General features: G+C 45.0%; 2 protein-coding genes and 2 long non-coding RNA genes across 7 annotated transcripts; 2 read left to right on the top strand and 2 right to left on the bottom strand.

Annotated features, from left to right (window-relative positions):
* Window positions 1-246: 246 nt before the first annotated feature.
* Window positions 247-1,055, bottom strand: LOC145429751 (uncharacterized). Its single transcript, XR_013910040.1, has 2 exons — window positions 746-1,055; window positions 247-563 (listed from the first exon to the last, which is right to left on the bottom strand). It is a non-coding gene; the product is annotated as an uncharacterized LOC145429751 (long non-coding RNA).
* A 96-nt stretch (window positions 1,056-1,151) lies between these two features.
* On the top strand, window positions 1,152-10,255 carry znf395a (zinc finger protein 395a). 4 transcript variants are annotated; one of them, XM_026176672.2, is made up of 10 exons: window positions 1,152-1,308; window positions 4,580-4,740; window positions 4,890-4,987; window positions 5,079-5,188; window positions 5,296-5,486; window positions 5,590-5,690; window positions 6,040-6,304; window positions 6,385-6,474; window positions 8,545-8,615; window positions 8,876-10,255. In XM_026176672.2, exons 2-10 carry the CDS (start codon window positions 4,582-4,584, stop codon window positions 8,985-8,987), a joined length of 1,197 nt encoding a protein of 398 aa, XP_026032457.1. In that variant the 5' UTR covers window positions 1,152-1,308; window positions 4,580-4,581; the 3' UTR covers window positions 8,988-10,255. The 4 variants fall into 4 exon arrangements, with proteins under 4 accessions (XP_026032457.1, XP_026032467.1, XP_026032448.1 ...); XM_026176682.2 differs by having other exon boundaries at window positions 5,293-5,486; window positions 8,879-10,255; XM_026176663.2 differs by having other exon boundaries at window positions 1,153-1,308; window positions 5,293-5,486.
* A 320-nt stretch (window positions 10,256-10,575) lies between these two features.
* gtf2a2 (general transcription factor IIA, 2) lies at window positions 10,576-12,977 on the bottom strand. The gene is made up of 4 exons (XM_026176699.2): window positions 12,754-12,977; window positions 11,570-11,674; window positions 11,327-11,484; window positions 10,576-10,774 (listed from the first exon to the last, which is right to left on the bottom strand). Coding segments are annotated over exons 1-4 (336 nt in total). The 5' UTR covers window positions 12,826-12,977; the 3' UTR covers window positions 10,576-10,773.
* On the top strand, window positions 12,249-13,237 carry LOC145429745 (uncharacterized). The gene is made up of 2 exons (XR_013910034.1): window positions 12,249-12,488; window positions 12,575-13,237. It is a non-coding gene; the product is annotated as an uncharacterized LOC145429745 (long non-coding RNA).
* The last annotated feature ends 618 nt before the right edge of the window (window positions 13,238-13,855 follow it).

Here is a 13,855-nt window from a genome sequence, read left to right as displayed (position 1 = left end):
CAAGTCTTAGAACATTTTTTCAAGTCAAGTCTAAAGTCATAAAATTAATGACTCGAGTCTGACTCGAGTCCAAGTCATGTGACTCGAGTCCACACCTCTGGTAAAAAGCTCCGTCTGCGTTTCAGGTTCAAAGTTTGGCTCCACTTCTGAAAACAAATCTGAACTTTTTAAATAACCCTGTAAGCAAACTGAAGCGATCACATGACCGCGCTGACAATAGAAAACTGCGTTTCAATAACAGCAATGTCTGAGTTTATGTATTTCACTTTTACTTAACCAGGAGGAAAAAATGCTCTAGAGAGCAAAAACCTCTATTCCAGTCGCATCATCACAGCTGTGATCAGCAGACGTTTAGCCAAAAACAACAAAGAGCATATCAAGTCAGCTGCTTTGTCCTGACTAAATGCTGGCAGGTCGTGTTTGAAGGCCAAGAAAAACCATGAACAGGATTCATCCAGCATGAGCTCCAGCAACAGACAGACCGAAGGAGAGAACTTCCTCCACCTTTTTACAGGATGTAGGTCAGTCAGTGAGAACAGAGCGAGAAAGGTCAAAGGTCGAGCCTGTGGAAGGACAGACAAGCCAAGATAATCTAAATCAGTAAGTTTGCCACATAACATGACACAAAAAAGCTCCATAAAAGTTACAAAATCAGAGTAGCATAGAATAAAATCCAGAAAATAACCCAGTAGAAGAGCTCTGCTCAGTAGAAACCACATAAAATAGAATAAAAAGATTTCGTGACCTCGAAGGTGAGAGTTTCTTTCCAGCTTCACAGAAAAACCGAACCTGAACCAAGTCCTGTCCACGGCCTCTCTAATTAAACTCACTGTGGAGGTGGTGGGTGGGGGCTCTGCGCTGACCCCTGTGTGACCCGCTCAGCTGCCCCTCTGTTATTTTGAGTCTTCACTTGTGGCTTTTACAGAAAGCAGGGTCAGGGTCCCCGGACCTGCAGGGGAAAATGTGCCGGTTTGAATATCAGCCCTGCCTCCACCCTGCCTGCACCACCTCCCTGTCAGCTGAAAGATGCTGAGTGATGCCCTCCTCCCCCCATCCGCCCCTCCTTCGGTTTGGGTGGAAAGTTCCTACAGCAGCTGCTTTGCCTGCGTGCAGCTCTGAGGGTTTCAGGAGCTCCCGTCCAGCCGGATCCAGTCCGGGTCTTGCAGGTCTCTTGTCCCGCACTGAAGGTGTTGAACTGCAGCCACACACACTCTCCCTCACACACACTCTGAGCTCTCATTGAACGGCAGCAGACACACACTCAGGAATCCTCCGAGTCTTGTTTTTGGTGCTTTTCTCAGTCTGCAGGTAGGTGACAGCTGCTCGCTTTAAAGCACTTTTACTGCTCTCAGACTTTTACTGCTGAAGCATGCGCAGTGCGCGTGTGTTTTTATTTATTTATTTGTTTGTTTGTTTGTTGTGTGTAGACTGTGTGTAATGCTGTGAGGATGGGGCTGCTGGGAGTTACAGCGTCGGGCTGACTGCTTCTCTTTTTCTCACTTCTTCTGTTTGATAATCATTTTTTTAATGAAGGATTTTTTAGTTTTTTGTGAAAAGGTTCATATTTTTGTGTCCTCCTCCTCTGCGTCGTCCTTCCGATCAAACACAGCGTGAGGAGTTGGAGGAGCCTCACTTTGTGTTTCAGGAGTTAATGATCAGCTGCAGAGTTGCTATTTTCCTGTTCATGCGGGGCTCTTATTGTGGAGGGACGAAGGAATCCGATTGGTTATGTGTGCGTGGGTGTGTCGGTGTGTGCGCACTAACAGTCTGAAGTGCTTTATGTTGAAAAGCAAGGATCCTACAGGAGTGATTCCCAAAGTGGGCTCCGGGAGGCTGATTTTAGGAGTTGTTTGCACTTCCTGTTAATTCCATTTTACAGAAACTGGCTGCAGTTCAGCCAGAGGAGAAACAGAGCACGCTCTCACGGTAAAACTCGGTGAATATAGGCAGACAACTTCTAATATGATCAGTAACTCTATGGAGACGCAGGACAGAAATCGAAATACCACATTCATGAGTGGCGTGTTTCTGAGACCGATAAAAATTTACTGATTTAAACTAGAACTAGAAAAAATTGCATTTCCTGCGAAAATGCTGTGTGGATGCCTTAACGCGTAAGATGTCTGCTGAAAAAAGCTGAAAAAGTTAAAAAATTGCAAAACGTTGTATGGCAGTGAAGAAACTGAAAATTTTGCAGAAAACAGGTGAAGAAGCAGAAATTGTTTGCTGAAATGTGGTGAAAAAAAAATGTTGCCCTGAGCAGGATTTGAACCTGACCCTCCTGGTCTCAAGGCAGCCACTTGTCTCACTGAGCCAAACTCATTCTGACAAAGAACATGTGGAGAGACTGACAATTTTGCTGAAATGAGCAGAAGCTGCTGAGAATTGTGCTGATATGAGGTGAAAAGGCTGAAATTTTTGCAGAAAAGAGGTCAATCAGCAGAATTTCTGCTGAAAACAGGTGAAGAAGAAGAAAGTTGCGCTGAAAAGAGATGAATAACCAGAATTTCTGCTCAAGAGTTTTTTTTCTGAAAACAGCTGAGATTTGTGCTGATAAGAGGTGAAAAGGCTGAAAATTTTGCAGAAGAGGTGAATAAGCAGAATTTGGGCTGAAAAGAGTTTTTTTCTGAAAACAGCAGGAAAAACTGAAAATTCTGCTGAAAATGGGTGAAAAAGCTGAAATTTGTGTTGAAAAGAGTTAAAAAAGTTTTACTGTTAACTGAAAGAAATTTTGCCATAAGCGGGATTTGAACCCCGGCCTCCCAGTCTGAGAACGGATGCTCATCTCACTGAGCTAAAACACAGGTCAACCCGGCAAGGAAAATCAGTGAGGCCACTGATAATATGGCAGAAATGGGCAAAAAATATTGCAAAAAAAAATTCAATATCTCAAAAAGTATAGAAGTTATGAGCACCAAAAGTCATAGCACGCATTAGCAGAAAGAGCAGAATTTTTTAAAGAAGAATAATTTGAGGGCATCCACACAATAAAATAGAATAGCCCTTTATTGTGATTGCACATGTAGATAACCTCCAGCTGGGTGTTAGTGACGCTCCTGACCTCTGCTGGAGACATTGTTTGGAAACAGCTGACGTCCTGTCCCAAGTCATTAAAGGTACTTCATGTGAAACAGCCGTGCAGCCGAAACCACTTTCAAACCTTCTAAAGTCAGTGAAACGTGTGTTTGTGCTGCAGAGAGGTCGCCTGAAGCTAAAACACGGGCGGACTGCGCTCTCGTGTAATACCACTGTGAGCCACAAGGTGTGTAAGACAAGAACACGCCAACAATATTTAACCGCGTGTTAGCGCAATATGTGTGTGTGATTCGTATTTCCACCACGCTTGATCTCCGTGTTTGACCGCTGCACTGAAACATTGTTGCAAAGAGCTGCAGCGTTCTGGGGAAAGTTTTCATTGGAGAGTTTTTACAAAAAGCGTCTTTAATACTATAATACTGTGTAGATGTGTGTGTGTGTGTGTGTGTTTGAACTTTAAGGGACACTCTGGTGCTTTGGTCACTGACATCACCAAATAGGACACCATTTAAAGAAGTCAGCATCAGAAAAGTGTGCAGGGAAGAGTTCAGGATTGCCTTAAACTCCAACATCTGAAAGCCTGAAGTGAAGCTAAAGTATGTGGACGCCACCCCTGACAGCGCTTCCCTGACTGCTCGCTCTGAATGACGGGAAATGGAGAAATTGTTTATGCTGCAGCTTGTAATGATCATCAGCCATGGCCTTCCAGCTTTCTACCAGCTGTTTTTCTCTGCTCATTCAAGATGACAATCACCCCCCACCTCCACCCCACCCCACCCGAGGAAAGAAATACACAGAGGAACATGTCCACATACTTTTGGTCACACATGTTAACAGATGTAAACTGATAAAAAGAGGCTGATGGACAGTTACACCCATTTGCTCTCTTCATGTTAATCCTCTACGCTGTTAGTGACAGTGATAGTGAGCTGGTAATGACACACACACACACACACACAGCCTGACTGTAAATGACTCTGCAGCCTGTGACTCACTCAGATTTTAATCCACAGCCAACGTTTTCCCAGCAGAACGATTCAGATCCTCCAGTAAACTAAAAAACAACAACGATAAAAGTACACAACGTGTTTGTGTACTCGGAGTGGATATCTGCAGACTCACAGTTAGATAGGTAGTCCACTGGTGCCCAACCTGTGGGATGGGCCTCTCAGAGGGTCAGCAGATAAATCTTAGCCGTGAGTTTGTGCACAGATGCAGTGTTTACACAAAGGCGGAGGTGTGGCGTTGGTCCTAATCCAACACGGCGTGGGCGGGGCATGCACGGTCCCTTCAGGTTTTCTTATCTGAATCATTAAACACCGTTTATAAATTTCTCCTCTGCTAATATCTGTGACCGAAGCAGACAGTGATGTCCTGCTGACGAGCTGCTGGTGGAGGTCCTGGTTCTGCAGCGGTTCCTCTCCTGGACAGAACCAGTACCTCCAGCCACAGCCCTGCAGGTGTTTTTCTTCCAGCCACATGGTGGTTTCCTTCACCTGCAGCTTCCTGGCTGTGCTTACAGAGACTCCTTTGTTTCTTGCAGACATGATACCAAAGGCTCGTCTGGGGAAGCGTTCTCCTCTTGGGGCACTTGTGACCTCTACCTGTCCGGGGGTCAACCTGGAGACTGGTGAGACTGTGGTGACGATGGTGGCAGCGGGACAGCAAGCGACAAGCAGAGCAGACGGCCATCTTGGATTAAAGGTGAGTGCTGGTCCTGGATGTTGAGCTGAGCAATAATGTGGGGAAAACGCAGCGTCTGTCCAAATTAAGAGTATTTCTGTTCGTGGAGGTTTGTGTTGACTGGCAGCTTTCTGAGCCAATCACAGTGAGCCGTGTCTGTCTGATCTCAGATGTATTTCCAGTGTGGAGGAGCAGGTGAATCTTCAGTCGACAGCTCGCCTTCATCCTGCAGCAGATCCGTGTCCTCCAGCATCGATGTCCCGAAAAGGTCAGACGCGTCCCGCCTCTGGTGTTTATTTATCGTTTACTCTGTGTTTACCTGTAAACGTGTTTAAACGCCGCTTCCTGTCGTCCTGCAGTCAGAGGAGTCCTCATGAGGTGGACATGAACGAGCTGATGGCAGCGATGGTTCTCAGCAGTTTGTCCTGCAGCCCGCTGCTGCACAGCCCCGCCCAGCCTGACCTCGCAGGTACACAACATCAAACAAACAAACAAGCAACACGTTTTTCCTCCACGAAGCGAGGCTGGAGGTGTTTCTCCCTCTGATGGTTTTTGTTGTTTTTGCTGTTTCAGCAGCTTCGATGGAATGTGGCGGCGGCGAGCTCTCCGACAGCGGCTACTGGAGCGTCGGCCACGCTCACCGAAGCCCGGCTCCTTCCCCGCCAATCAAAGAGTCCGATGCCAGCCCGGCCACGCCTCCTGATGAGGGTGTTGACATGGAGCTGGACCAGGTGCTGTTTGATGAGCCAGCACCACGGAAACGCAGGGTAAGTGGCGGTTTACAGCAGTCACGGAAAAACGATTTATTGATTGTCGAAGTGTCGAAGACCACGAAAGCTGCCGGTGGTGATGATGCGTTTCCTCCTGCAGAACTCGGTGAAGGTGGCGTACAGGTGTCTGTGGCCGAGCTGCGGTAAAGTGCTGACGTCTGTGGTGGGAATTAAACGCCATATCAGGACGACACACCTGTGGTAAGCCTCACCGGACGGCGGCTCCATTCTCTGGCGTTGCTCAGCCTCAGGACGAGCTAAATATGGAAGCTCGTTACTGCCAGAAACATTTGAAAACTTCAGATTTATATCTTTACATTTTTATATCAAGTCTGACCGCAGCTGCTCCCACACAGATATGCAATGTGTTCATATTTACATTTATTTTTTAAATCCTGAAATTTCAGCATTTTAATGAAATTTCTGACATCAATGGGCTTCCATATATTTTTAAAAACCGTATTTATATAAAATTGTTCTTCAGAAAGTTTTTCTGACAGTAAGGAAGGAATTTGTTTAATAATAACCTCTGACCTCTGACCTCTTACAGCCGTGGTGGCGAACATGAGCGCTGTTCCCGCAGTGAGGAGGATTTTTACTACACTGAGATCAACCAATGGGAGCATCCGCAGCAACGGTCTCCTCCCCATTCTGGACACAGCGGCTCCTCCCCCGCCTCACCGGCTTCCTCCCCGTCCTCGCCTTCCAGCCCACCAACACCGTCTCCACCGTCTCCCTCCTGTGCCGCCCTGAGTTGCTCCGCCCCCTCGTCTTCTGGCAGCTTCTGGCAGGTCCAATCAGAGCACTCCTACCAGGTGTGTTGATGTTTTTTCGGCTGTAAAATATTAATGATTACTTTTATTGTTATAGCTAACTCGTATTTTTTTGTTTTTAGGCTCCTCCTCCGAGTCAACACGTGGTGTCAGCGGCAGCAGCCACACCATCCTGCCGTTGGACAGCCCCGCCCACCACCTGCCACAAACAGGTAAATCTTCAGAGCAACTAAGATCTGTATTTATAGGAACCTGAGAGAACTCGTTATTAACGGGTCGCTCCCGCACATCTGGGATCTCCATGTTTGATTTGATGTGGTTTCCACGTTTTTACGCCATCACGGGTACATTTATCCGGGCTTATGATGCCGCGAGGAGCACGCTAACTTGCGATCAGGGATCTGAACCTTTGTTATCTGTGAAAACATAAACACAGAAGTATCTAAATAGTCTCTGCTGCGGGCTCAGCACGCCCACAGAGGATAAACAGCGGAGCTCAGCAGGCGTGGGTGCTGCCCGTCTGCAGGCTCAGCTGATATCGCTCCCAACACGACGCGGATACCTGGATGTAAAGTCAGAGCAGTTGTTGATAAGCTGAGTTAATAATAGAACTTTGGCTGTTTTTAATCACACGGCTCTGCAGTAGGTGTCTGTGTCGCTGTAGTTGAAGCAGGATGCAGCTGCTGCTGGGGGAGGTGTGAGCTTAAAGGTCGAAAAACAAAAAACAGTTCGATCAGAAAGTTTCCCCAAAATTCAGACTTCAGTTTTTTAATAATCAGGTTTTATTGTGAAGGTGTGCTGAGCTCACACTTTGTGTCCTCGAAGCTACCGAGGAGCAGCGTGGACAGTTAGACACTACAGCTGCGTCGAATGGGCTAAAAAAAACAGTATCCGGTTACCATGACGTCTGGCACGAGATGTATCCTTCAGTGAGACCCACAGTGTAATTGGTTGGGTCCACGATGAGACCAGCTCACCTGTCCCCCCCCCCCCCCCCCAATTCAGAAAAAGGATCGTGAAGCAAACTTCTGTTTCATCCCTTTAATCCGACAGAATGAGTCAGACTCATCATTACTGCACCACAGAAGTTGTTGCTTCCCTGCTGGAGCGTTCGTAGGTATTTCAGGATCCATCAGAGAAAAAAGCTTCAATTAAGTTTGCTGCTGCTACCATGGCGGCACCCGGACACCGAACGTCTCTCAGTCTGAGGTGGAACCGACATAAAAACTAAAAGCGTCCTGCAGCAGGGTGTCAGAGGTGTAAGGTGAAATTTTGGCTCACTTGTGCTTTGGGCACAAAAACTCGGCGTGACAGAGCTCTGACGAAGCTGCTGCCCTCGGCCGGGTCTTTACGGCGGAAAGTCCACAATTAACCCAAAGTTATCCTTAAAGAAGAGTGAAGGTTGTGTCCTAACAGTGTGTGTGTGTGTGTGTGTGTGTGTGTGTGTGTGTGTGTGTGTGTGTGTGTGTGTGTGTGTGTGTGTGTGTGTGTGTGTGTGTGCACAGTGAGGCTCTGTCTTCATTAAAAACAGACTTTTCTGTCCCCGATCTGCAGAGGAAGCAGCACGGAGGACTTTCCCTGAGAATTTTAGGTTCTATCCAAGTTTTTAAAGCTAATTACGGTGCATCCCCCCCCACAGCCGGCTCTCTGCCCTCACTTCTCCAATTCGGTGTTTTCTCGGTGAGTGTGCACAGCAGCCGATTGTTTGCTTCCTGCCACCGCAGCCTGTTCAAACTGGTTTCATTCTGGAGAAAGGAGGGTGCGTACTCCTCCCTCATGGTTTCATTCAGGCAGGAAAATCCCCTCACATCATTTGTGATTAATTCTCCATGAGCTGTGCGCTGCAGAGCAGCGCTGCCACCTGCAGGCCGGCAGAGGACACTGCTCAGCGGTGACGGCTGTAAACAGCTGCTTCATGCACGACTGCACGACTGAAAACAGGCAGCTGGGCCTGAAAATAAAAACAAAACACCTCCTTACGACGAGCCAGACACACAATAACATGAACGTGTGGAGGCGTCTTGTCTTTTTCATCCTTCTGTGGCGATTTTATCTCATGTCTTCGATTCTTTGTCTCTGCTTTGGTCATTTTATGTTTGTTTTTTGAATTATCGTGCTTCTCTTTGACTTTCCAACGTGGAATATGAACACTTTAATCAAGGCTCCGTCCCCGAGAACGGGTCACGGCGCCCTGCTTCTGTTTTTTTTGTTCGTGCTTCAGAAAGCAACAGAGAAACAATGAAAAGCTCCAATCTGACCTCCTCTTCCTCTCTCTTCTTCAGAGTCTGTCATTCCGGGTGCGTTCGGTCAGTGTGGGAGAGCAGTGGCTGCAGCATCAGAGCGCCCCCTCCAGGTCAGTGCTTCTCTTTTGTTGAACAAAGACTGTATATATGAGATGGCTGTAGTCTATGAGATCCTCCCATTCAGCTGATCGCTGAGCTCAGTGCACACGTCCCTGATAACGAAGCCACAGGAGGAAAACTCGATGACACAGTGGCGTCTGATTGGCCAGCTGCTGTCCTATGTTGGCTCGAGCTTACAGCTTCCTTTCATGTGCGTGAAGCTTTAATCTTGAAGTCATTCGCTGACCCTTTTGTCTCCGTGTTTTTTCAGAAGGATTCGCGGCGAGGCCAAAAAGTGTCGTAAGGTTTACGGCATCGAGCACAGAGACCAGTGGTGCACAGCCTGCCGCTGGAAGAAAGCCTGCCAGCGCTTCCTCGACTGAGGCGATGGGAAGAGGCAGGAAGACTGGGAGGAAGAACAGAGGCTGGACTTTACTGGTGGATGTTTCTTTTAATGTTTTTACATCTGGAACCAGAAACGGTCCCAAACCTGTGCGATGAACATTTGGCAGCTCTGAAGCAGCTTTACACGTCCGCGTCACTTCCAGCTGAGCGCTCTGCGACTAAAGGAGCATTTCACGGTTTCTGCCGCTCACAGCAGCTGCTCTTATCTCTCTGTAAACACTTTGACTCTACTGATCTGAAGTAACTACACTCGGAGGTCAGTTTATTAGGAACACAGCAGCAAATCTGCCATCATAGAGGTTTCAACACGTCGGAGCTGCTTCACACGTATCCTGCTCAGCGATGTCGACCAAATAACAGAAACGGACGCCTGAAGTGAAGCAAAGGTTGAAGGTTACGTTTTTAATGAGTCAGATTTACAGACTGTCCAAGTCTGGTTTGGTGCTAAAAATCCAAATTTAAAAGAAAAGCAGCACACGTGAGATCCTGGAAGTCAGATTTTAGTTTGAAATCTCAAGCTCAGCGTCTCGCTGTGAGAGGGTGAAGAGAATATTTACAGGCAGTTTCTACAGTTTTTTCTTTTTTAACAAAAATTTTAAGCAGAAAATTCAGTGCTGCTTCCATTTTTTAAACTTGCTGCTCCTAATAAACTGGTGACAGAGTACGTAACATTTGTGTGCATATATACAAATAGAGCTATAATGAAAGAGTTCCTCTTGGAGCTAACACCTGGCACCTATTTTTTTGTTTCTTTTTGATATGTTGTATAAAGAGCAGAACTGACCGTCAGCAGCTTCTGATCGCTGAGACGTCGGCGAGTTTCTGAGAGGCTGAAAACACTTAAAACGAGACTTTTCTCGAGCAGGTTCTGCTGAAACGCGGCCGCTAACGTCCCGTTTCTCAACATCTCGTCTGGATTAAGTCTTTTTTTTTGTAATGTTTGGAAGCTGAAGCCATTTCCGTCTCTGTGCAGTATTGATCCGTTTACACAGAGTTATAATATCTATATTTTATATCTGCTCTTTTCTGAGATGTACATACAGATGATGTATTATGGGTCCAAATATGACGTCAATAATCAGTCTCACCGCAGCGAATACGAGACAAAGATGTGTTGATATTCTGCTTGTTTATGAAGCAAACGAGGAAGCTGAGGAGCGAAATCGTGTCGTTTTTACCGTGATTTCTTTTCTACATGATGTCAGTCCTGATGTTGTAGTAAATAAAGCAGAAAAAACTCTGGAAACGTCTTCGGTCCTTTTATAATCTGAACAAATCGCTGTTTAAGACTCATTTAATTTTGTGTTTCTCACAATCTTATTTTCACAGATCCGAAGCTTTTTATGAATCTCAGTTTTTGTCTCTTGGTTTAAGGTTTTTAATTCTCGCAAATCTGAAATTTTTTCTTGTAAATTTGAGCTTTTTCTCACAAATTTGAGGGGGGGGGATTTGCTTTTCTTTTGAATTTAAAGCTCAGAATATCAACCCCCACCCCACCTCTTTTTTTAAAACCTTTGTCCGTCATGATACCTGATGGAACAGAAGAGCTCGAATGCTCAGAGGTTCTTTGTGTTTTAAATAAAGTTTTTATTCATGACTCAGTAATCACAACAAACTGAACAAAAACTTCCGTAAACAATAAAAAACAAAGCAAACTGCCGCACACACCCACACAGGTGACCGCTGTAATAAATTATATGTACAGTCCAGGTCCATCCGGGACTTTGTCCCACAGAGGAACTCCCAGAGAGCCGGCCGCCCAAATCTAAAGAGAAGAAAAGACGACATTAACGACGAATAACACCGGCACAGAAGAAGAAAATGTGAGAATCTGCTGGAGCAACTTTATGTTGACTGCATCTTTATGCTGTGGTATCAGCATCTACTTTCACAAATCAGATCTTAAAGCCTTTTTTACTTATTAAACAGCATATTTATCTGTGGATTTTATTGTGAAAGGTCAAGGTAGGAAGTAGCTGCACTTCTGCATGTGTGTAAATGAAGAGACAGCAAAGTGTTTTTGAACGTTAAAACACGCACGCTGAGATAAAGGATTATTCTGAACAATCATGCAAAGCTCCTCTCAGAGTCCAAGCATTAAAAAAAAGAATAAAGCTGAAGCACAGAAACACAGCAGAACGTCTGCCGCAGAGCACGAGGAGCTCGTCGCTGCTGCTGCGTCGTGTCGGCAGAAAATGTTTTAATGAACAAAAACGATTTTGGTACAATTGATTTTTAAGAGCTGCACTCAAATAAAGTAAACAAGGAGGGCCGATTCTGATGGACATGCGCACGTGTGTGTGTGTGTTGTACTTGCCATTTATCAGTTTTGTTGTGGGTCGACTCGCTCTTTCCATCACAGGCGACAATCTTGACCTTGTCGACCTTCACGAGCTCGGTGACCTCTCTGAACTCAACGTCATTCAGAACGAACGTCCACACGTTGTCGCAGAACCTGTACGTGTTCAGAGATCCCTGAGAGGTGGAGACAGAGACAGAGGCGGGGTTGGATGATTTTTTTTTTAGGAGGCGGAGCTTGAGAAAATACAGATGGACTCACCCTGAAATTGACCCTGTTGCGGACTCGGTTGGCGAGCGCTGTGTTGATGGCTTTATCGAACTGGAGGAGGACCTGAAGAGCGAGCTGAGGAGTTATCTGCTGAGTCTGAACACACACACACACATTTATTAGTTTAAATTTAAGATTTTTAAATAATAAACAGCTCAAAGAAATGGTGGGAACACGCGATCATTGTAGTAAAACACAAAGTCAGGTGAACATTCGAAGAAGAAACCACTGAATCTATTTCACCTGCACAGGTGCAAATGAAATGAGATGAACTCGAGGGCAACAACAAGACAACACTCACAAACAGGAATGCTGTAACAGCTGATGGCACACGGAACAAAAACAGAGAATTACTTTTGTTTGTGTAGTTACTCTCCTAATTTTATACCCAGTTCCTAAAATTATAGCCCAGCAGTGTGCTGCCACCATCTGGTAGAACTCGGTACAACAGTGAAGTGCAGCCATTCAAACTTGTGTTGGCATCTTTGCCAACACGAATTGTTTTTGAACTAAAGTCTTAACGCTTTGTTAGTTCTAAAAGGTTTAAGACTTTTTTGAAACAAGACTTTACAGAAAAATCAGAAGCACAATTTACATTTTCAAGACAATTTTTTTCTGAAGTGATTTAAACAGATGTGCTGTACTCAGGTCATCTGCCACTTTGCACTAAAGTGGTTTGGTCTTTGAGCACACAGGACTTTCCTCTGCCTCTGGAGGGAGCACTGATTGGTCTACGTGTAGTTAAAGAGTCAGATGTTTCCTCGTATTTCTCACCACCTGAAGAACAAACTATACTCTCCCACAGTGCGGCACACCTGAGAGGGCGAGTGTCAGAGCATGATGTGAGGTTCAGACGTGAAAAAGAAGCGTCAACTCGTTTAATTAAAAGGCTTTCTCACCCTTGAACCAGGTAAACAGAACCTTCATCACTGTTACAGAACAGTAACTTGTACGTCTGTGAACTTTGACCTCCCCGCTTTTATTCATCCCCTACAGCTCACACCTGCAAAATTGTAACCCCTCTCTGGTAAAAACTTGATTTTTTTGCTTGTTTTCTGGAGTCTGAAACATGGTACAGCTAGCAGGCTACTGTTAGCTCATCCGGCTAACAGGCTAGCGGGGAGCTGAATGCCACCAACTGGCAGCACTGGCTCCGTGTCCGCGGGCAGTGTTACCTGTATAAGCTCGTCCAGACTCTCCTGCAGGCTGTTTCCCAGCGTCGTGTTCCTGTACAGCTGATACGCCATTATGGAAACTCCGAATGAGCGAAAACCAGCAGCGAACTATCCTCCAAACACAGGACGAGCAAACGGAGCTAACTGCTTCCCTCCACAACAACAGCCTGAAGGACCACAAGCTAAAAAGCTAACAACACACTTCCGCTAAGATTTTTCGAAATAATTGTCATTCTGACTACGTAAAATAATTTATGCTTTTAAAATATCAAGTTGTTAGTCGTTGACATTTTAATTTAATATTTTAAATTCATTTTATTAATTTAGTTCAAAAGGTATTTTGAATATGTCAACAAATTTACTTTTATTAGTTTATAATCAATAAAATATTTCCTTTATGATTTTGTTAAAAGTTATGTATATAATTTAAGTAATTTTTATTATTTGTTTAAATATTTTATTAAACATTTTCATCTATTTTTAATATTTTAAGAGATTGTGTTACTTTATTCACCTTTTTAAAAAATAATTTCATGTTATTATGTTACAGTATTTTCAGGACTTCCGACGAGTGGATGTGATGATGTTGTGTTTTTGTCAATACTCATGTTTGCTCAGAAAGGATTTTTTATTTTGGAGTTTTATTTTGGAGGTGGCCTCTTCCTAGTGTGTATTGCTTACTTGATGCAGAAAAAGTCTGTCTTTTTCCTTCGAGTTTTCGTCCTTTTAAAAAATGATTTCATCCACGTTCGATTTCTACTTTGTTTGTACCAGTTTTATAGGGTTTCTAGTTATTTTTCAGTTTTTTGCTCGTCTTGTTTTTAAAGTGAAGCTGATGAGATATCACAGCTGTGATTGTAATAGGAAGCACTAGATGGCAGCAAAGCTTCAAACTGTAGAAACACTAACCTTCCTCTGCAGCTCCTTCATTTATGACAGCGGTTCCCAAACTGTTTTTGCTAGGCCCCCCTTTGTTTTACAAGAAAAATGTTGTCCCCCACCCCCCGGGCGCGCGCGCACGCACGCACAAACACATCCTCCAACCACACGCGCCCATTTTTTGCTCCATTGCGGTTTATTTCACAGCTCAAACATTTAGTAA

The sequence above is a fragment of the Astatotilapia calliptera genome, chromosome 1, assembly GCF_964374335.1.
Source record: "Astatotilapia calliptera chromosome 1, fAstCal68.1, whole genome shotgun sequence".
Classification (NCBI taxonomy): domain Eukaryota; kingdom Metazoa; phylum Chordata; class Actinopteri; order Cichliformes; family Cichlidae; genus Astatotilapia; species Astatotilapia calliptera.
Note: the sequence above shows the minus strand (reverse complement) of the source record. Positions and strands in the feature narration are given on the sequence as shown.